The 23,795-nt window shown below is 43.3% G+C and overlaps 1 protein-coding gene across 3 annotated transcripts in view; it reads left to right on the top strand.

Annotated features, from left to right (window-relative positions):
• LOC124793552 (sulfite oxidase, mitochondrial-like) overlaps nucleotides 1-23,059 on the top strand; it is a 169,032-nt gene extending 145,973 nt beyond the window's left edge. For 2 of the 3 annotated variants that reach the window (XM_047258030.1, XM_047258029.1), the window contains 4 exons: nucleotides 6,259-6,416; nucleotides 6,511-6,603; nucleotides 7,366-7,558; nucleotides 22,703-23,059. In XM_047258030.1, coding sequence (XP_047113986.1) covers nucleotides 6,259-6,416; nucleotides 6,511-6,603; nucleotides 7,366-7,558; nucleotides 22,703-22,743 — 485 coding nt within the window. In that variant the 3' untranslated portion in view covers nucleotides 22,744-23,059. The remainder of the gene's footprint in view (nucleotides 1-6,258; nucleotides 6,417-6,510; nucleotides 6,604-7,365; nucleotides 7,559-22,702) is intronic. The other variant, XM_047258031.1, reaches the window with a different exon arrangement.
• Nucleotides 23,060-23,795: the final 736 nt, after the last annotated feature.

Raw genomic sequence — 23,795 nt, 5'->3', positions numbered from 1 at the left:
GACCCGCGTGTCGCCACTGTGATCGCAGACCTAGCGCCACCACCAAGGCAGGTCTCGTGATACGAGAGTGGACTCGACCCCAGTTGTACGAGAACCAAGCAACCGACCAGTTGTACGCGAACCTAGCTATCGCCCAGTTGTACGAAGCCTTTCTCTCTCATTAGCCGAGAGACAGAATAGCCATCAGAAGTTAATGGCTACGAACTAACAAGGAGCCATTTGTATCAGTGCCTATAGCTTCGAGTATTCAAGAGAGATGTATTCCAAGGAATCAATAAAAGTTAAGTAAAAAGCATCTACATACTTTTCTTCTTATTCATTCATAAGTTCTCATGTTCCAGACTTCACGCCCGTCTGCGTATTGCCGTTCGTGCACTATCGGCCACAGCGTTAGTTTAGCATTCCTTTTCAGCAATCAACATCACGGTGTCGGTCCAGCTACCGACACTACAATTATTGGCGACGAGGGAAAAGGACCTTTTTCTGATTGCTTACATTTATTTCTGATTGCTTACATTTATTTGTGTCATGGCTTTGCCACATTCTCCAGATGTACTGTCCGAATTTTATCGCTTGCAGAATCAGCAGACGCAGGCGTTACTGGATGCCCTTGGACAGCTCGTCCAGGGTCAACGTGCGCTGCACACCGATGCGGCCGCAGCCGCTTCACCGCTACCGCAGCCACAACCTGCCGTTGCACCGCCTTTTAGGCACTACGACCCGAACCACGAGACCTGGCAAGAGTGGTCTCGCCAGTTCGCCTTTCACCTTGCTGCCTACAGAATTCAAGGTAATGAGCGGCAGCCGTTTTTGCTTTCTTGTGTCGGTGTGTCCACATACCGTGTGATAGTGAAATTGTTTCCCCGCCGCGACGTAGCAACTTTGTCATACGAGGAAATTTTGTCTGCGTTAGATGCCTATTTCAAAGAAACAGTTAATGTGGTTGCAAAACGGTATACGTTTTTTCGTACAAAACGTACGGCCGGTCAAACTAATAGGGAGTGGGTAGCAACATTGCAAGGACTTACTAGGGACTGTGCCTTTGAATGTGACTGTGGTCTTTCTTATTCAGATACAATGGTGCGTGATGCAATTGCACAGAACGTTTCTGATGTTCGCATACGGGAGCAAATTTTGAAACTAGTTAATCCCTCCCTTCAACAAGTGATAGACATATTGGATAGACAGGACACACTGGACTGTGCTCAGGAATCTTTTGAAACTTCGCCAGCTGTGTGTAACATTAACCGGCCCGCCGGGCGCGCTCGCGCAACGCGGCCCGGTCAACTGCCCTCGCGGCCGTCCGCACAGCTGCTGCCGCGTGCTAAGCCAGGTGTGCCGCGCCAGCACACAAATGCAGTGAAATCATGCCCGCGGTGTGCTACTAGACATTCGCGTGAACATTGCCCGTCGCGCCAAGCTATTTGCTTTTTCTGCAATAAGAAAGGACATGTTCAAAGTGTTTGCCAGAAAAAGCTCAGATCAGACAATCACAATAATTCCAGGCCCTTTGCTTCGCGCCGGAATCGAACCAAGGACACTCAGGCTCGTGGACCTTCGCCTATGGACATTCATGTCGTTAATTCCACTTCGTCCAGTGACACTTTCTCTAACAGTGACTGTGATCGTCCCACAAAACCTGTGCGTCGACGTCGCCGGAAATCACGTCAATTAGCAAGTGATTCTGTACCAGTGTCTGTTCCAATTGCACAAAACAGTCGCTCTTGTCGTCAGCAGGACAATAAACTTTTTGTGGACTTAGACTTTGAAGGCAAAGTGATACCATTCCAGCTCGATACCGGAGCTGCAGTTTCGTTGCTCAATCACGACACGTACAAACAACTGGGCAAACCTCCGTTGCGTTCCGCAAATGTTAAGCTAACTACATATTCCGGACAGAAAATTCCTGTGTTAGGACAGTGCAGCCTTCTTGCAACATACAAGGGACAAACAAAACTGGTGTCATTTTACGTTCTGCATTCTTCTTCTGCAGTGAACTTGTTTGGTCTCGATTTATTTAAGTTGTTTAACATGTCTATTGTAAATCAGGTCCTATCAGTGAATCAGACTGTGCCTACAGACAGTGTTTCTCGGCTGTGTGACGAATTTGCAGACATTTTTGCACCGGGCTTAGGTTGCGCTAAAAACTATGAAGCACATTTAGAACTGAAGGTAAACGCGCAACCGAAATTTTTCAGGGCGCGCAATGTTCCCCACGCATTGCGTGATGAGGTCGCAAGAACGTTACACGATCTCGAATCACAGGGTGTAATTGAACGTGTGCAAGCTTCTCTCTGGGCCTCACCCTTAGTAATTTTGCCAAAACCTTCCGGAAAATTGAGACTTTGCGTGGACTTCAAGGCCACAGTGAATCCACAGCTAGTGACTGCTACTTTTCCTTTGCCCCGCCCGGAAGATCTTTTTGCTAAACTGTGCCCGGGAAAATATTTTTCAAAGTTGGACCTAGCCGATGCGTACTTGCAAATACCGGTGGACGACGAATCCCAGCGCGTATTGGTGGTTAACACGCATCTTGGATTGTACCGCTTCAAAAGACTGCCTTTCGGGTGTGCATCCGCCCCTGCCTTGTTTCAGCAATATTTACAAACTATTTGTGCGTCGGTCCCTACTGCAGCAAACTATCTGGACGATATAGTGATCTCCGGACAGACAGAAGAAGATCATCTTGCGAACTTACGAACATTATTTCAGGTCTTGCGGCAAAATGGTCTTCGCTTGAGGAAGGACAAATGTGTGTTTTTTGCTCGTGACTTACCATACTTGGGACATGTCATTAATGCCCAAGGCATACATCCAAGTCCAGAGCACCTCCGTGCCATACAAGATTTGCCTTCCCCTCAAAATCTGAAACAGCTACAGAGTGTGTTGGGTAAAATTAATTATTACCATAAATATGTGCGCAATGCCTCTTCCATTTCAGCTCCGCTTTATCGCTTACGCCGTAAAGGTGTTCCGTTCGTCTGGACGACGGAATGTGAACGCGCCTTTCGCCAGTTGAAATCGGCGTTGCTTTCTAATACTTGCCTTACGCCATTCGATCCCCAGAAACCCCTTTTGTTGATGGTAGATGCATCGGATTTCGGGATCGGTGCTGTGCTTGCGCACAAAGTTGGCTCACATGATCGCCCTATTGCCTTTGCGTCCAAATTGCTCTCGTCTGCGCAAAGAAATTATTCACAGATAGAGAAAGAAGCTTTGGCTCTCGTGTTTGGTGTTACTAAGTTCCATGATTTCTTGTATGGTCGTCACTTTACCATCATCACAGACCACAAACCTTTGACGTCGCTTTTTCATCCGAACAAGCCTGTACCTCCACGTACAGCGCAGAAATTCATTCGCTGGTCTATTTTCCTCTCGCAGTACCGCTACGATATCTTGTATCGGTCCACTGCTAAGCACGGAAACGCCGATGCGTTGTCCCGTTTGCCTGTTGCTGAGGATAAAGCATTCGATTCTTCCGAACTTGCTTGCATGTTCATTGATTCGGAAACCGATGCAGTGGTCGAATCGTTTCCGATTGATTTTCGTCGTGTCGCTACAGCCTCAGCTGTTGACCCTGTCCTTGCTACTGTTTTACGTTTTGTTGCTACGCAATGGCCTTTGTCAAAGTCTCGGATCGAGGATCCGTTGGTTCGCCGATTTTTTGCTCACAAGGAGAGACTTTTTGTTCGACGTGGTGTTTTGTTGTTGCGTTCTGATAATGATCAGTCCAGAGTCGTGGTCCCACGTTCGTTACAGTCCTCTGTTTTACGGCTTCTTCACCAAGGACATTGGGGTATAGTGCGAACGAAACAACTTGCTCGTCAGCACTGTACTTGGTTCGGAATCGATGCTGCGATTACGAATATGTGTTCTTCGTGCCCGGCGTGTGCCGAACAACAGTCCGCACCGCCGCGGAAAGTCTTTGCGTGGCCAAAAGCCACTTCCCCTTGGCAACGCTTGCACATTGATTTTGCTGGTCCATTCTGGAATGCTCGATGGTTGGTTCTGGTCGACGCCTTCAGTAATTTTCCTTTTGTTGTCCGGATGTCTTCCACGACGTCCTCCGCCACCATACAAGCGTTGTCTGCTATCTTTTGCATTGAAGGTCTTCCGCAGACTATTGTTTCCGACAATGGCCCACAATTCATGTCCGCAGAATTCCAGTCTTTCTGCCAGGCCAATGGTATTCAACATCTGACATCCGCGCCGTTTTCGCCTCAGTCCAACGGTGCCGCTGAACGATTGGTCCGGATTTTCAAGTCACAGATGTTGAAATTGAAAGAGTCGCATTCTCGGGAGGACGCATTGTTGCTCTTTTTGTCTTCGTATCGCTCTCAGCCCCGAGATGGTCGCTCGCCGGCTGAGTTGCTCCACGGTCATCCTCATCGCACCTTGATGTCTTTGCTGCATCCGCCGCATCAGGTTCCTGCGCAGCGGCAGACTCCTGCTTTTGCTCCAGGCGACGTTGTATTTTATCGCAACTATCGAGGTTCACGGCGTTGGCTCGCAGGGCGCATTCTTCGCTGCCTCGGCCGCGCGATGTATTTGGTTTTGGGGGCCTCTGGTGAGGTGCGTCGGCATCTCAATCAGCTGCGCCTCTGTCGTCGCTCGGGTTCTGCCGCTCCCCGTCTGCTTTCAGCGACGGTGCCGTCCGGTCAGCGCCCTGGGGACCCATCTACTGGCTCGCCTCATCCCCAGGTGTTACCGACGATGCCTTCCATTTTGCCCCATGGCGACGCGCCGCCGCCGCCGCAGCAGCAGCAGCTGCAGCAGCCGCCGCCGCCGCCGACCGCATTCGACGCTTCGTTGCAGCCGCCAAGCGCCTCCCAGGGTCACGCGCCGCCGATCGCTTCCCGTGACCAGCTGTCCTCCGCCATGGAACGCCCGCCCGCTCCGGACCACATGACGTCATCGCGCGTCGGCTACCCCGAAGCCATGGACATCGACCCTTCGGTCCCTCATGTCTTATTACGGGCGCATACACCGCATGTTGACGTGCACCCTGGACTAGTTTTGCAGGCGTTTCCTAGCTCCCCTCGGACCGGATGGCCGGGTGCGGGTGGCACAGCCTCGCCTGTTGTTAGGCTCCCCACCTCATCGCATACGTCAACATGTGGTCCTCCCCACGGCGGGCGGAAGCCTTATCTCACGACCGTTCGCCGATTTGCGGGGGAGGAATGTGGTGTCACCGCCAGACACCACACTTGCTAGGTGGTAGTTTAAATCGGCCGCGGTCCATGTAGTACATGTCGGACCCGCGTGTCGCCACTGTGATCGCAGACCTAGCGCCACCACCAAGGCAGGTCTCGTGATACGAGAGTGGACTCGACCCCAGTTGTACGAGAACCAAGCAACCGACCAGTTGTACGCGAACCTAGCTATCGCCCAGTTGTACGAAGCCTTTCTCTCTCATTAGCCGAGAGACAGAATAGCCATCAGAAGTTAATGGCTACGAACTAACAAGGAGCCATTTGTATCAGTGCCTATAGCTTCGAGTATTCAAGAGAGATGTATTCCAAGGAATCAATAAAAGTTAAGTAAAAAGCATCTACATACTTTTCTTCTTATTCATTCATAAGTTCTCATGTTCCAGACTTCACGCCCGTCTGCGTATTGCCGTTCGTGCACTATCGGCCACAGCGTTAGTTTAGCATTCCTTTTCAGCAATCAACATCACGGTGTCGGTCCAGCTACCGACACTACATGTTTCACTGCATGACAGAATGGTGATGTACTTCCAACATGATGGATGTCCAGCACGTAGCTCGTGTGCGGTTGAAGTGGTATTGAATAGCATATTTCATGACAGGTGGCTTGGTCGTCGAAGCACCATACCATGGCCCGCATGTTCACCGGATCTGGTGTCCCAGGATATCTTTCTGTGGGGAAACTTGAAGGATATTTGCTATCATGATCCACCAACAATGCCTGACAACATGCGTCAGCGCATTGTCAATGCATGTGCGAACATTATGGAAGCCGAACTACTCGCTGTTGAGATGAATGCAAAATTTTTATTTTTTAAGTATTCCTTATGCATGTTCAACCAGATAGTGAAGTAATGAAACATATTGCAAAGCCCCAATGATATAGTTGTAATTTATTAATATTTTATAGCAAATGAACACCTGATTTAATTTGAAGTTTTTTCTGTATCATGAAACAAACAGATTGTTGTAAATGTAAGTTATCCCATTATTCTTTTACTGATGTACTTATTCAGTACTGAAGAATATTTCTAATTTTCTTTTTCAGTTCCAGATGTGGATCCAGCATCTTATGCCCTTGAGATTGATGGTCTTAATGACCTATCTCTCAAAATTCGACTGAACACACTGAAAAATGATTTTCCTAGACATACAGTGACTACTGTATTGAAGTGTTCAGGAAACTGTGAAAGTGGAGTAACTGAGGTAACTCAAGCAAAGTAGCTACAGATGATGATGTCAAGACAAGAAAATAATAAAGACTTGGAAATAACAAAACAAACTTTTTTTTCCATTAAAGGTCAAAGAAAATCAGTGGTCTGGAGCAAGACTAATAGATGTTTTGAAGGCTGCAGGGTATGATCAGGGTCATACAGGAGTGCAAAACATTCAGGTGGGAAATTGGAATTGCATAACATTAAACACTTGTATTTTGTTCATTTGTTGATGATGATAAACTTTCACTTTCATTTTGAAAATACTGCCATATTAACACCACAGGTATCTAACTTTCATTTATTGTAAAGTCCTGTGAGACTGCCATAAATATTCTTGTTTTAGAGTCTTTGAGAGATCTCTCTTCCTATAGCTTAGTAACAGCTAATTGTCTAAGTATGGACTGAACATCTTTGTTTACTGCAGTAATCTATACTGATATTCAAATGCAAATAGCACTGCATAATCATCCAATGTAAGAACTGAAAAATAATTACATGTTTATGAAATTAATATCATTATACATTTTTAATAATATGAATTATGGTAGACTGCCACTCACGACACATGGCAGGTTTTTAGTGGGAAACAGGCACATTTAAAAGTAGACTGTTGGATATTGTCAGCTTTCACATGAAGTCCTTCATCAGAAGAAGAAACACTCTCACATCCATACATACACAACTCAGACACACAGATAGCCTCTGTCATCTCTGGGCCAAAGTGCCTCTTTTCCTGATGAAGTGCTTTGTTTGGAAGCTGATAATAATCAACAGTCTACCTTTAAATTTGCCTACCTATCACTCAATGCCTCTGCTATGTGATGAGTAACACTGTACCATACTTCATATTGTTATTGTTATTCCATTCCCAGTTTCCCAATGTTTAAACATTTTTAATGTATCACATATGTAGTATACATTAAGTATGTAAATTTCAGTTTGAAGGATTGGATCTTGCTGTACCAGGTATGCACTATGGTACTATAATCTCTTTTGAGAAAGCCATGGATCCGAAAAGTGACATAATCTTGGCTTATGAACTGAATGGAGAGCCTCTTACAAAGGAAAATGGATTTCCCATCAGAGTTTTGATGCCTGGTATACCTGCTGGTCGTCAAGTAAAATGGCTAGGTGATGTATCATAATCCATTATACATGATGTATGCTTCCTTTTCTTTCTTTTTATGTATTTGAAAAGAAGTTATGATAACTTATTTATTATTTATCTCATACATCAGAGGTAAATTGTAATTATGATCATATGGGATATCAAGTAAAATTTGTGAGTAGATAGAGGATTTCTTGGTAGGAAGAGAGCATATTATCGTAAAGAAAAGGGGGGGGGGTGTCATTGACAGATGTAAATGTAGCTTCATTTATGCCCCAGGGAACTGTGTTGGGACTCTTGCTCTTGATGTTGTATATTAATGATCTTGCATGCTGCTAACGGATACCTCAGATTTTTTGCAGATTGTGCAGTTCTCGATAACGAACTGATATATAAAAAAAGCTCACTAATATTCAGTCAGATCTTGATAATATTTTAAAGTGGTCCAGAGATGGGCAACGTGCTTTAAGTGTAAAATTGTGCACCTCACAAAACAAGAAAATTAATATCCGATGACTACAATATCAATGAGTCACAACTTGAATCAATCAACTCATACAAATACCTGGGTGCAATAGTTTATAGGGATTTGAAATGGAATGATCACATAGGTTTAGTTGTAGGTAAAGCAGGTGGCAGACTAGTTCATTGGCAGAATATCAGGGAACAAGGGGTACTGAATGCATACCAAGAATGTAAGCATGAACGATCACTGGTTTGTCTGAACCATGGGAGAGTGCCATACTGGAAAAACTGAACTGGCTGATGCCTGAGGATAAGATACAAACTATAATATGAAAGCCTACTTACAAAATTTTATGAACCACTTTTGAGTGAGGATTCTAGAAACACATAACAATGCCATCCACTCAGTGTATAGATTGTAGATGTGGAAGATAAGAAATAACTGTAGTTTAGGCTCAGCTCTAGCTAAAGGAATGGTGTAGTAGTTAGTACACTGGGCTTGTATTCAATTTGAGCAGAGTTTGAATCACATCCAGATTTAGATTTTCCATGCTTCAACAAATTATCTCATGTTAACGCCAAGACCTTTCTTGGAGAAGAGAAAGAAACACTACTGTGACTGAGAAAAACACTAGGTAAGTGACAAAACAAGCAAGAACTGTTATAAATTGTTAAAGTTTGTACATGTTGCTTCATTGGTTCCAATAAAAGACTTACAGATGTTTCTTTGCCGAAATATTTTGTTTAATTACAGTCTAAATCAATTCAACCAAATTTAGTTTGCGATAATATGGAGCCAATAGTAAAACAGGAAACTCGTTTTCTTCTAAGACTCTGCCTAACATATACACAGACCATCACTGATTTTCCTTAGATCATAATGCTATAACTTCCAATGATTTGGAGTTTGACATTAGATTTAATTTGCTACTTGTCACATAGAGGACTAAATTCTTCATCAGAAGCAGTAACAACTGTCATCACCAGGTGCTAAGGCCTGACTGTGACTGCACTTGAGGTGAGCAAAATCTAGTTGGAGTGGTTAATGAGGATATGGAATAGGGAGAGGATGCTGGGGATAGCAGGGTAGGGCAGGGGTGAGGGAGAATGCTAGTGCTGCCTGTGGGAGCATGCAGGAACATGGTGGGGAGAGGAGGCTGCCAGGTACAGCATCAGAAGGCTGTACTAGTATGGGGGTTGGGTGGGATGGGGAGGTGCAATGCAGAGGATGGGAGGATGAGAGGAGGGAAGTACAGAAGGAGAAGGGATTATACAGAAGCTTTGGTGGGATAGAAGGTGTGTGTAGTACTGAAGTGGGACCAAGAAAGGGGATAGGCAAATGGAGGAGAGAGACTATAGAAGGTTGACGCCATGAGGATTACAGAAATGAAGGAGATATGGCAGGGAGAGTTCTCACCAGTGCAACTTAGAAAAGCTTGTCAGTTGTCATGCCCTCACAGGATGCAGCTGTGAGCTGTGTTGTTGCAGCTAAGTTGATAGATCACAGCGTGGCTTTCACGGATCACCATGCCTTTGATGTGGCAGGTGATGCCTGTGATGGGACTGGTGTAGGTGGTAGTGGGAGGATGTAAGGAAGGGACAGTCTTGCATCTAGGTCTATTTCAGTGATATGAGCCATAAGGCATGTGGTTGGGAGCAGGGATGGAGTAGGTTGTGTGGGCAGTAGGATACCACTGTGATATGGGTAGGGAGGATACTTTTCATTTCAGGGCATGATAAAAAAGTAATCAAAACCCTGGCACAGAATGTGATTCAGTGGCTACAGCCCTAGAAGATAATGAGTCATGAGAGAATTGCTCCTTTGTGGCTGGCAGTGGATATGTGGGGGATAACAGATGGCTGGGGAGACAAACCAAGGGAGACCTGTTCCTGGACAAGACTGGGAGGGTATTTGATCAGTGTAATCCTCACTGAGACCCTTGGCAAATTCGGAGAGGGCCTGCTTGTCTACATCTACATCTACATCTACATGTATACACTGCAAATCACATTTAAGTGCCTGGCAGAGGGTTCATTGAACCACCTTCACAATTCTCCATTATTCCAAACTCGTATAGCGTGCAGAAAGAACAAACACCTATATCTTTCCGCACAAGCTCTGATTTCCCTTATTTTATTGTGGTTATCATTTCTCCCTAAGTAGGTCAGTGTCAACAAAATATTTTTACATTGAGAGGAGAAAGTTGGTGACTGGAATTTCGTGAGAAGTTTCCATCGCAATGTAAAACGCCTTTCTAAGTGTCCTGCCAATAAAATGCAGTCTTTGGTTAGCCTTCCCCACAACATTTTCTATGTGTTCCTTCCAATTTAAGTTGTTCATAATTGTAATTCCTAGGTATTTAGTTGAATTTACAGCCTTTATATTTGACTGATTTATCATGCAACCGAAGTTTAATGGATTCCTTTTAGCACTCATGTGGGTGACCTTGTACTTTTCGTTATTTAGGGTCAACTGCCAATTTTCGCACCATTCCGATATCTTTTCTAAATTGTTTTGCAGTTTGTTTTGATCTGCTGATGACTTTATTAGTTGATAAATGACAGCCTCATCTGGAAACAACCTAAGACGGCTGCTCAGATTGTCTCCCAAATCGTTTTTATAGATAAGGAACAGCAAAGGGCCTACCCTGGAGAACGCCAGAAATCACTTCTGTTTTACTCAAAGACTTTCTGTCAATTACTATGAACTGTGACCTCACTGACAGGAAGTCACCAATCCAGTCACATAACTGAGACAATATTCCATAAGCACGCAATTTCATTATAAGCCGCTTGTGTGGTACCGTGTCAAAAGCCTTCTGGAAATCCAGGAATATAGAATCTATCAGAAATCCCTTGTCAGTAGCACTCAACATTTCATGTGAATAAAGAGCTAGTTGTGTTCCTCAAGAACGATGTTTTCTTAATCCTTGTTGACAGTGTGTCAATAGACCATTTTCTTCGAGGTAATCCATAATGTTCGAACACAATATACGTTCCAGAATCCTGGTGCATATCGATGTTAATGATATGGGCCTGTAATTAAGTGGATTACCCCTACTACCTTTCTTGAATATTGGTGTAACTTGTGCAACTTTCCAATCTCTGGATACGAATCTTTTGTTGAGTGAACAGTTGTATATGATTGTCAACTGTGGAGCTAATGCATCAGCATACTCTGAAAGGAACCTAAATGATATACAATCTGAACCGGAAGACTTGGTTTTATTAAGTGATTTAAGTTGCTTCACTACTCCAAGCATTTTTTTTCTACGTTTCTCATGCTGGTGGTTGTTCTTGATTCAAATTCTGGAATATTTACTTCTTCTTCTTTTGTGAAGACGTTTCGGAAGACTGTTTAGTAAGTCTGCTTTCATAGCACTGTCTTCAATAGTATCTCCATTGTTATCATGCAGAGAAGGCATTGATTGTTTCTTGACACTAACATACTTCACATACGACAAGAATCTCTTTGGAGTTTCTTCCATGTTTCAAGACAAAGTTTTGTTGTGGAAACTGTTATAAACATCTCGCATTGAAGTCTGCACTAAATGTTGAGCTTCTGTAAAAGGTCACCAATCTTGGGGTTTTGTGCCTGTTTAAATTTGGCATGTCCGTTTTGTTGTTTCTGCAACAGTGTTCAGACCCATTTTGTGTATCAAGGAGGATCAGCTCCGTCGTTTGTTAATTTATTTGGTATAAATCTTTCAATTGCTGCCGATACTATTTCTCGGAATTCAAGCCACACCTGGTCTACATTTATATCATTAGGAGTGGAGATTGTCTCTCAGGAAGACGTCAAGTGAATTTTTATCTGCTATTTTGAATAGATATATTTTTCGTTTATCTTTGGAGGTTTTGGGGGTTACAATATTCAATCTTGCTACAACAACCCTATGTTCACTAATCCCTGTATCTGTATTGCTGCTCATTATTAACTCAGGATTATTTGTTGCTAAGAGGTCAAGTGTGTTTTCACAACCATTTACTATTCGCGTGGGCTCTTGAACTAACTGCTCGAAATAATTTTAGAGAATGCATTTAGCACAATTTCGGATGATGTTTTATGCATACTTCCAAAATTAAACATGTATTTTTGTTAACATATTGAGGGTAAATTAAAGTCACCACTAACTATAATCATATGAGTCAGGGACATGTTTGAAATCAAATTCAAGTTTTCTTTGAACCTTTCAGCAACTGTATCATCTGAAATGGGAAGTCAGTAAAAGGATTAATTATTATTTTATTCCAGTTGCCATCAATGATCTCTGCCCATACTAACTCACAGGAACTATCTACTTCAATTTTGTGACGAGATAAACTACTTCTAACAGCAACAAACACGCCACCGCCAACCGTGTTTAGCCTATCGTTTTGGAACATCGTTAACTTCATCGCAAAAATTTTGGCAGAGCTTATCTCCAGCTTTAGCCAGCTTTCAGGGCCTATAACGATTTGAGCATTAGTGCTTTCTATTAGCGCCTGGAGCTTTGTTACTTTTCCAATCCAGGTATGACAGTTTACAACAATTATACTGATAGTTCCTGTATCTATGTTCTTCCTGTGTTTGGCCTGCACCCTTTGTGGCTGAAGCCCTTATTGTGTTTCTCTGGGACCCTCTAACCTAAAAAACTGTCCAGTCCATGCCACACAGCACCTGCTACCCGTGTAGCCGCCCCCTGCGTATAGTGGACACCTGATCTATTCTGCGTATAGTGGACACCTGATCTATTCAGTGGAACCTGAAACCCAAGTGGAGCAATCTGCAACCTACACAGTTGCTGAACCATCTGAGCCTCTGATTCAGAGGCTCTGTACCAGAGGTTCGCAATTGGTCCTGTTGACTATGCTGCAAATGGTCAGCTCTGCTTTCATCTTGCAAGCAAGACTGGCAGTCTTTACCACTTCTGTTAGCCACTCGAAACCAGAGAGAATCTCTTCTGATCCAAAGTGAGCACACATCATTGGTAGCAACATGAGCAACCACCTGCAGTTGGCTGCATCCTGTGCTCTTCATGGCATCCAGGAGGACCCGTTCCACATCTGGAATGACTCCACATGGTCTGAACATGGAATGCTCATTGGTTTTCTTTCCCTTCTTGGCAGCCATGTCCCTAAGGGGCCCCATAACGTGCCCAATGTTGGAGCTCCCAACTATCAATAATCCCACCCTCTGTGATTGTCTGGATCTTGCAGGCTGAGAGGTTTCCTCTGAAACAGGACAGGCGACAGCATCTGGCTCAGCAACAGCATCAGCCACAGACAGCACCTGGAAACTGTTTGTCAGAAAAACCAGGGAGGCATTATGTGTGGCTGCCTGGGAAGTCTTTCACCACAGGTGAGGGATCAACCTCAGTGTGAGCTGTAACTGGGCTCTCCACCAGTGAGGAGCAATCAGAGGACTCGGCCGCGCTGGATGTCTGCTGGATCCCCATGGCCAGCCCACAACAGTGGTGCCCATCCACTGCAGCCTCAAGCTGTGTAACTGAAGCCATCACAGCCTGAAGCTGAAAGCAAAGTGTGTCCAACTCAGCTTGCATCCGCACACAACAATCGCAGTCCCTGTCCATACTAAAGACTGTGTAAAGCTAAACTATTCAGATAAACGGACTATCGGCACATGCTGCGCAACTCTACTGTAGACCCTGATGAAAATGCAGTAACTATGTCTTATAAATTAGATTAACATGCAGAGATTCAAAAGCCTAACTACCGAAGAACTCAGGTGAAACTAAATAATTTGCCCCTGATTAGGAACTTGTAATATATCACAAAATCGATATACTTTCTGATGCAAACAAAAATGCGGGAACTGTGGCTATTATATATTAAATAAACACAAGAAACTAAACTATTAAAGCACACAGATGATATTATAAAATTTGCTCCTGGTTAGGAATTTGTAACAGGCACAAAATCGGGTACTTCCCTGTTGCTGCTTGTGTCGTGGCCGGCTACTGCTGCCTGAGATTGCTGTGGCCGCAGATAGCTAGGCTATGTGGAAGGAACTTCTGGGTGTGGAATGGATGGCAGGTATCAAAGTGGACATATTGTTGGTGGCTGGTAGGTTTGATGTGGATGGAGGTACTGATACAGCTATCCTTGAAATGGAGGTCAACTTCAAGAAAGGTAGCTTGTTGGCCCAAGGAGGATCAAGTGAAGTGAATGGGAGAGACAGTTTTGGGGTTTGTAGTGTTCCTGATTTTAAGAAGAACAGCACTGTCCTTTCTCCTTGAGTGATTTCAGATAAGTAAAAAATATTAACTGGTTATTTATATATACTGTGTGTATAGGGGAATCTCCTGTAGATTTGCACACACATGTGAATAAGGCCTAGCCAAATAAGCACCTGCGGATCAACTGAGGTGAATAGAAAATGGTCAATGGCTTCAGTGGCAGAAGAGGACATATGTCTCAATGGCAGAGAGGGCAGAAGAACCGAATTTCAAATCAACTATGCGTCTGACTTGGATTGAGTGGCAAAGTGGTTGGCGTCTGTTTACCTAGTAGGTATGGCTGCACACCTTATGTTCCAGGAACTAGCAATCCCTGGTCCTATACTCCCTGTGGAAACACTGGACAAATTTTCGATTACAAGCAATTATGATTCGTGAGAGTAGCAACTGAATTACCCCAGGTGGTAACCAATCAACCCATCAATGGACGGGAACTAGGTCTTCATATTTTGGGGGACCTGGGCTACCACGATCACAGAGAAAGTCGGAGTTCTCTCGCAAACCACCATCAAACAGACCCACTTACATCGGGACCTTCAATAACAACACATTACGACAACCAGGTAAACTACATGTCTTAACATCAGAATTAGATCGACAAAAGGTACAGATACTAGCTCTTCAGGAAACATGCTTTATATATGAAAACTCACTAGACTACGGTAATTGCCATTCTTCAAAAGTAAAACAGATAAACGAATAGGAAGAGGTGACACCCCACTCCTGGGTATGGCATTTGTTGTTCACAAGAACATAGTTGATTCGCTTGAAGAAGTCACCCTCATAAGTAATAGACTAGTGACAATGCATGTACAATGTACAAACAAAAAATACACACTAATTAATGTACATGCACCCATGAACATTGAAAATAAGAAAGATCTGCAGAAGGTAGAGCAGTTCTGTTCTAAACTCGAGAAGATTATGGCAGTAGTCCCCAAAGAAGACACAAAGATACGAGGGCGGTTCAGAAAGTAACCTCCGATTGGTCACAGTGCGGGTTGTGGGGGGAGCAGCGACGCCATCTGTGCGTTCACGCACTCAACTGGTCAGTCGGCATCAAGCCGTGGTCAAGTGAACGTCGTACCTGCGCTAGTTTAGTTTTTGTGACAGTTTGAAATATGTGCTGCAATAGAAAACCCCACCAAATGTGAAGTGCGTGCTGTCATAAGGTTTTTTACAGCCAAAGGATATTCTGCAGCAGCTATTCATCGTGAGCTTTGTGCCGTGTACGGACCAAGAGTTATGAGTGAAGGAGTTGTCTGTGAATGGGTACGTTTATTTAAAAGTGGATGAGAAAACGTTCATGATGAAGAGAGGAGTGGTAGACCATCATTGGTGACTGACGAACTTGTTCAGACAGTTGATGCAAAAGTTCGTGAAAATCGACGTTTCTCAATGTCGGAGTTGTCTACTGGTTTTCTACAGATTTCTAAGACTCTCTTGTACGAGATAGTGACAGCAAGATTGGGTTACCGTAAGTTCTGTGCACGATGGGTGCCCAAAATTCTTATCGACCACCACAAAACTCAAAGAATGGCCTCTGCATTAGACTTTCTGTCACGTTATGAGGACGAAGGAGAACCATTGTTAAACAGAATCGTGACCGGTGACAACACCTGGATTAAGTATGTGAACCCTGAGACAAAAGAACAATCAAAGATGTGGGCACATTCAAATTCACCTACCAAACCAAGAAAAGCCTCGCAAGATTTTTCTGCCAGAAAACTGATGGCAACGGTGTTTTGGGATGCCAAAGGGGTGTTGTTGGTTGAATTCATGGAACGTGGTATGACCATTAATCAAGACGTGTACTGTGAAACAATAAAAAAGTTACGACGGGCTATACAGAACAAACGCCGTGGTATGCTGACTTCCGGTATCGTTTTTTTGCACGATAACGCCCGTCCTCACTCTGCTCGCAGAACAACGGCCCTTCTTGAGTCCTTCAAGTGGGACGTTATCAACCATCCACCTTACAGCCCAGACCTGGCACCAAGTGATTATCACCTCTTCATGCATTTGAAGAAATGGCTCGGGTCACAGCGGTTTGATGACGACGAAGAGCTCAAAGATGCGGTCACAGGGTGGCTCCAGGCACAAGCAGGTGATTTTTATGAAGAAGGAATTTCAAAGCTTGTGAAGAGAGACGATAAGTGCCTCAATCGCTATGGAGACTATGTAGAAAAATAGTGCAAAGATGTAGTTGTAAGATGTATATATTAAAATATTTTTATTTAACTTGGTGTATTTTTTTTAAATCAACCGGAGGTTACTTTCTGAATGGCCCTCGTATTACTATGTGACTTCAATGCCCAGATTGGCAGAGAAAAGGAATACCGAAAGACTGTAGGCAAATTCCCAGCCCATAAATTCGTCAACAAGAATGGCATGAGACTCATTGAACTGTGCCAACAGAACAATCTGAAAATAATGTCCACCTCCCTGAGGAAACATCCTCGAAAACAGAAGACTTGAATATCTCCTATACAGTCTCTCAGAGAATATCAGATCGACCACGTGGCCATCACACACCCTTCACAGAAGGAATTTCATGACGTGCAAGTTCAAAGAGGAAAAGGCAGGCACCTGACATCAATTCCGTAACAAGATAATCAAGAGAGCCAAAGAAGCAGTACCATTGAAGAAGAATATGAAACACCCATGGTGGGACTCCACATGTGAAGAAGCACTGGAAGAACAAAAGAGTGCTTTCCAGAAATAAAACTCTAAGAAATCACTGGAGACTCAACAACATTATTTTCAGACCAGAAAGGAAGCCTCAAAAATTATCAGACAAACAAAGGGAAGGCACATGAAGGACCAGTTGGACTTGATAGAAAAAGACTTCCAAGATCACAATACTTGAGACTTTTACAGGATGTTTGCAGGGAGGATTCGAGTGTACACCCCTCAAAACTTATGTTTCTGAAAACCAGAAGGCAAACTCACGCTGACCAACTGAGATAATTGTAGAGAACTGGAAACTGGCTCGATATTTCTCAGAACTACTCAATTGCTGGAGCCCACAACAAGATGGCCCAAAGAGACTCCTGCACAAGTAAACCCAGAATCTCCACCGCCTACCAAAGAAGAAATCCATAGACACATCTTCAGACTCAAGAATAACAGGGCATCTGGAGAAGATGGTATAGTTGCAGAACTATTGAAGAACACACACCCAAATACAATAGAGGGACTCACACAAATCATCACAGACATCTGGAAAATGGAAAAGGTACCTGAAGAATGGAAATGTGCACTCATCCATCCACTACACAAGAAAGGTGACAGAACAGATGTCAGTAACTACAGAGGGATTTCTCTCTTTGAAGTCACCTAAAAAATTCTGTCCACATGCCTTATTCAACGAACACAAGAACATGTTGAACACAAAATTGGTGACTATCAAGCTGGTTTCCAACTGGGGCGTTCTTGTGTTGAACAAATTTTCAATTTGAAGATGCTATTGAAGTATAAAGCAACCCAAAGCTCTCTGACCATCTGTATGTTCGTCGACTTCGAGAAGGCATATGATTTGGTCGATCTTTGACATCTTAAAAGAACAAGGACTTGATTGAAAGACATTAATATTCATCGAGGAAACACTCATGGGCATGAAGTCAAAAGTGAAATTCATGGGCGAATTGTCAGAGCCCTTTGAGATAAAGATGGGTGTGTGATAAGGTGATGGACTGTCACCACTGCTCTTCAGCCTCCTTCTAGACAAAGTCATCTGAGAATGGGAGAAAGAACTAAAAACCCAGGACCACTGGAAACCCATTCAACTCGGATGAATGAATGATGACATCAAGGTCAATTGTTTAGCTTTTGCAGATGACCTAGCGATACCAGCGGTCTGTGAAAATACAGCGATCAAACAGACTGAAGTCCTCAAGGAATGCGCTGTGAAAACTGGACTACAAATTTCATTCGGGAAGACCAAGATCATTTGCATTAAATTCGACATTCAGGAACTGAACACAAAATACGGGCAGATCAAACCAACAGTGTTGGAAAAGGAAGCACAGACAGTTCGGTTACAAAAGCTCAAACAAGCATATGGGAGAACGCATGAAATCTACAACAAGAAATGTATGTCCATTCATACAAAGATCAAACATTAAACAACAGAAAATCCAGGATGGAATGTAACAATACCAGAGAAGGAAAGTTGCTACTCACCATATAGCGGGGATGCTGAGTCGCGATAGGGCAGGAGAGAAGGTGTGGAGGGGGAAGGGGATAAGTAGCGGAAAGGAGAGAAATAAAAAGAAATTAAAAGTCTTGGTGTGGTGGTGAAATGATGGCTGTGTAGCGCTGGATTTGGAACAGAGAGGGGGCTGGATGGGTGAGGACAGTGACTAACGAAGGTTGAGGCCAGGAGGGTTACTGGAACATAGGATGTATTCCAGGGAAAGTTTCCATCTGTGAAATTCAGAGAAACTGGTGTTGGTAGGAAGGATCCATATGGCACAGGCTGTGAAGCAGTCATTGAGATGAGGGATATCATTTTTGGCAGCATGTTTGGAAAAAGGGTGGTCCACTTGTTTATTGGCCACAGATTGTTTGTGGCCATTCATAGAGACAAACAACTTGTTGGTTGTCATGCCTACATAGAATACAGCACAGTGGTTGCAGCTTAGCTTGTAAATCACATGACTAGTTTCACATGTAGCCTTGCCTTTGATGGGATGGGTGATGTTAGTGACCGGAGTAGGTGGTGGTAGGAGGATGTATGGGACAGGTCTTGCATCTAGATCTATTACAGGGGTATGTGCCATGAGGTAAGGGGTTGGGAGCAGGCTATGTGTAAGGATAGAAGCGTATGTTGTGTAGGTTCAGTGGATGGCGGAATACCACAGTAGGAGGGGTGGGAAGAATAGTGGGCAGGACGTTTCTCATTTCAGGGCATGACAAGAGGTGATTGAAACCCTGGCGGAGAATGTAATTCAATTGCTCCAGTCCCAGATGGTACTGAGTTACGAGGGGAATGCTCCTCTGTGGCTGAACTGTGGGACTTCGGGAGGTGGTGAGAGACTGGAAAGATACGGCACGGGAGATTTGTTTTTGTACAAAGATGAGAGGATAATCACAGTCAGTGAAGGCTTCAGTGAGACCCTGTGTATATTTAGAGAGGGACTGCTCGTCACTGCAGATGCGATGACCACGGGTGGCTAGGCTGTATGGAACAGACTTCTTGGTATGGAATGGGTGGCAGCTGTCGAAGTGGAGGTATTGCTGGTGGTTAGAATGTTTGATATAGACGGAGGTACTGATGTAGCCATCTCTGAGGTGGAGGTCACCATCTAAGAAGGTGGCTTGTTGGGTTGATACCCCTCATCTCAATGACTGCTTCACAGCCTGTGCCATATGGATCCTTCCCACCAACACCAGCTTTTCAGAATTGCATAGATGGGAACTTTCCCTGCAATACATCCTCTGTTCCCGTAACCCTCCTGGCCTCAACCTCCATTAGTCACTGTCCTCACCCATCCAGCCCCCTCCCTGTTCCCATTCCAGCACTACACAGCCATCATTTCACTTCCACATCCAGTCTTTTAATCTCTTTTTATTTCTCTCTTTTCCGCTACTTACCTCCTCCCCTTTGCACACCTTCTCTCCTGCCCTCCGTCTAAACTGCAACACTTCACTGTCCACCACTCCCACCATATTATCACTCCCCTTCCCTGCCCCAGCCTCCCCCTTACCCCCACCCAGTCGTCACTCCCATCATGCACTGGTGCTGCTGCTCGCAGTGTGGTTTCAGTTCTCTGAGACTGGAGACATGTGTACAAGTTGCGCTTGTGAGAGTGTGTGTGTGTGCATGTGTATATGTGTGTCTACTGCTGACAAAGGCCTTTATGGCTGAAAGCTATAATTGTGTGAATCTTTTTGTTGTGCCTACCGCGACTCAGCATCTCCACTATATGGTGAGTAGCAACTTTCCTTCTCAGGTGTTGTTACATTCCATCCAGGATTTTCCATTGTTTGATTTTTGGCTGATGGCTTTTCTTCGATCCTAACCCTGTGCTGTTTTCCTTGGTAACTACTTTCTTTTGCATTGCTATACACAATGTTTATCCTTCTTTCTTTTCTTTCCTGTGTTTGTCTGGTTGCCTCATGAACCGCACTGCATGCTCTAATTATGAGCCACACTGTATCAACCATCTCAGCCACGTGCAACAGATGGCCTCGAGACCACGCTGATTGTTGATGCAGCATCTGATTGTTGATGCAGCATCTTACGTCCCACATAACTTCCGCCTATATAATAAAGCATATACCTTCAAACTGATATCTCTCCCTGTGTCAGTTCCCGTATTTTTGCGTGTTATCTCCTGCACTTTTTCGGTGCCACACGTCTTACATCTCTACCTACAAACCCCTCCCCACCCACCACACTTTCCCCGTTCTACCCCTGTTCGTACCCACTAAATCCACCCCATCCAGTCACATCTGCCATTCCCCTTCTTTACGCTTATCCGCCCTCAAACCTACTACCCACAGTAATATACATATATTTATTAATGATTAGTTATTCTCTACTTTGACCCATGTGACTTCTCACCAGTTTTAGTGCGTTTTCGCCTTTCACTATCATCATCTTCCTCAGATTTAAAAGCGTTTTTTCCCCTTGTGCATCCATTTTGTTATTTTCCTATTTTTGACACGTATTTTAGTGTATTTTTGCGTAATTTTTCGGACATAATTATACTTTCTTACTTAATTTTTCGCATTTTTTGCACCACCATGGATCCTTGCTCCTCCCATCTGCATCAATACAAGAAAGTTTCCTTATCCCTAGCCAGATCCCAGTCCCAAATACTGTTCCTGTGTTGTTGCTTGGCTCATGAAATCCCCCCTAATGACCTTACCATCAAATTACCCATCTCTGGTTGCCACCCCTCCTTCCACATTGACCTCCACCTGTTCAGATCCCGCCAATCCTTAGCCCTCAACAACATAGTCCTGAAAAACCATATCAACCAAGCCCAATCCTCCTTGCAGTTTCTTCTCTATATCCACAAAATTCTCCTGCTATGTAATCCCAAATTCCTGGAACCCATAACACACATTGAAACACTTGCCCTGCAGGAACTTGAGCAACATGCGCAACACCACCTCAAAAAGCTCTCCATCCTCCTCACTTCCTATTCCCGCCTCAGAGTACCACTGTCCACCACTTCTACAACAACCTCCAAACCTCCCCCACGCCCCCTCATAGCTGACAAACCCTGTCTCGCATACCTACTACACTTACCCCAAGCTCCAAAACTCTCTCCCACCACCACACAGAACCCAGAACCTCAACAGACCTACAACAGAGTTATGAACCTTTCCTTCAGAAGCCTTAGTTCCACAGAAATATCAATCCTTTCCAATGGCCTCACCTTTTGCTCCACTCCCAAATTCAACCATGCAGGACTAGTTAAAGACCTTCTCTCCTTCTAGTGGCCCCTACAGTGGAAACACTTCTTCGCCACTAACCTGACCAATCAGACTCAACCAAAGACCAATATTGAACCTTGACTAACTCAGTTCACTCCTCTATCCAACCATGATCCACCCCCATTGCCTCCAAACCACCCCCTGTTAACTTTCCAGAATATCTTAATCTTGAATCTTGTCTTACCATCATTCCCCAAATCCCTCAACATGCAAATTAACCTTACATCTGCAGAAAGAACTGCAGTCCACCATCTAAAAACTGATCCCGACCTTATAATCCTACCTGCAGACAACCACCACCACCATTGTTTTGAACCGCAAGCATTATGTCGCAGAAGGACTCTGTTGTAAACTTTGTTTTATTTTTTCCACTTGAAGATAAGTAGTTGTAAGTGCAATATAAGCTGCACTACATGTCAGCAGTCTGTGAGTGGTTTGGTTCTGTATAATTTGTGCCTATCTGAAAGTCAGGGAAGCTTACATGGGCTCTTGCATTCTATATATGGGGCTTAACAATTTGTGAAACTTATATGGCAATGTATTGAGTGCACTTTCATTTCTTTTTATTTTACATAAACAGTAAGTCAGGGGTGAGTTTTGTTCTTCTTTGCATGTTTACAATACATTGAAACTATTTATCAAATTTTATAAATTAACCAAAATATTTAAAGATGCTTGTGATGTGTACAGTAGCAACGACATAAAAATATAATTATCAAATCAGTATGCGTACGAAATTTGTAGAAATACAATTGATAATTTATATGTGCACCTATAGTTTTGCATCTTTTGTTTTAAAAATTGTTTTTCTGTTTCATTGTTGTTTAAAAGTGTAATATCCCATTCTTTATCTATCTTCATCTTGTAAAGTGTGTGGATGTACTGCAATGCTCACAAACTTTCCTCATCTATAATATTATGTATAGCTTATGCAGAGGAAATTATTCACTAATTTCTGGTTGTTTTTCATTGCTGCAACTTCTGGACTTTCCTTTGTTTTTTGCTGTACAGGACGCATAATTCTTTTGGAAGACAAAGAAGATTCTCTGTAACATGAGCACCAAGAAGGAAGAAAGAGGAAATAAAACTGAAGAAAGAATAATGATGGAGGTAGTTGTCTTTCTTTGGAGCAGACATGCAGAATACTGGAAAACAATCTTAATTAAAGGATACATAATGAAATATCACATGCATAGAAAAGCTGAATAGAATATTTTGGGGAGTTATCTTACAACTGACCATACACTACTATAGTATAAGGCATTATCATTAAAACTAAGTAAGACTATTGTAATCATAAAAGCTAACTATGTGCAATAAATGTTCCTTGAAAAGAAAAAATATTGTATAAAGGCCCATAATATTTGTTTATATTATCATTAATAATTGGTTCTCAGACTGGCAATTTATGGAGTGTCACCTAAAGTGAAGACTGGATTCTGGATTAAATCCGTTTGGGATAGGCTACAAATGAAGCATAAACTCACCAATCAATTGATGTACTACGGAAATTTCATGTAGCATTGTTTCACTTGACCCAGGGTATCACCAAATAGGAAAATAAATTCAAACAAATAGCACTTCCACAAACCCTGATACACTCTGTTTATAATGCCTATTTATTGATATTATATCCTTAAGATTACCATAAGAATTGATGCATGCTTTGTTACATTCCAACATTTTTCTCAAAGTATTCAAAATACTATAAGAGAAAACATGTCAGATGCCATTATTATGAGAGACAAAAATTCATGATCATGTTTGTCAATCACATAAGAGCCTTCTTTAAAGGTAAATTCCACAGGGACAAATTTGTTCATTATTTCTGCAGAAGACATATATCCACATGTACAATGGAGTTAACAATTCATTTTCATACACAATATTTCAATGAATGATATAGTGTGCATGAATTCCAAACAGTGAGCCCATCTATGACCATAACACTCATCACCTGATCAGCTGTCTGAATATTGTGGAGAAGAAGTGAACTGTCCACACTGCTCTGCACCTTCATATGCATCTTGCACCAATTCCATTGGGAAAGCTTCCAAAATATTTTATCCATGATTCGTTCAAAATGTGTAGCAGTTTGGAATTT

The sequence above is a fragment of the Schistocerca piceifrons genome, chromosome 1 (genome assembly GCF_021461385.2).
Source record: "Schistocerca piceifrons isolate TAMUIC-IGC-003096 chromosome 1, iqSchPice1.1, whole genome shotgun sequence".
Classification (NCBI taxonomy): Eukaryota; Metazoa; Arthropoda; class Insecta; order Orthoptera; family Acrididae; genus Schistocerca; species Schistocerca piceifrons.
Note: the sequence above shows the minus strand (reverse complement) of the source record. Positions and strands in the feature narration are given on the sequence as shown.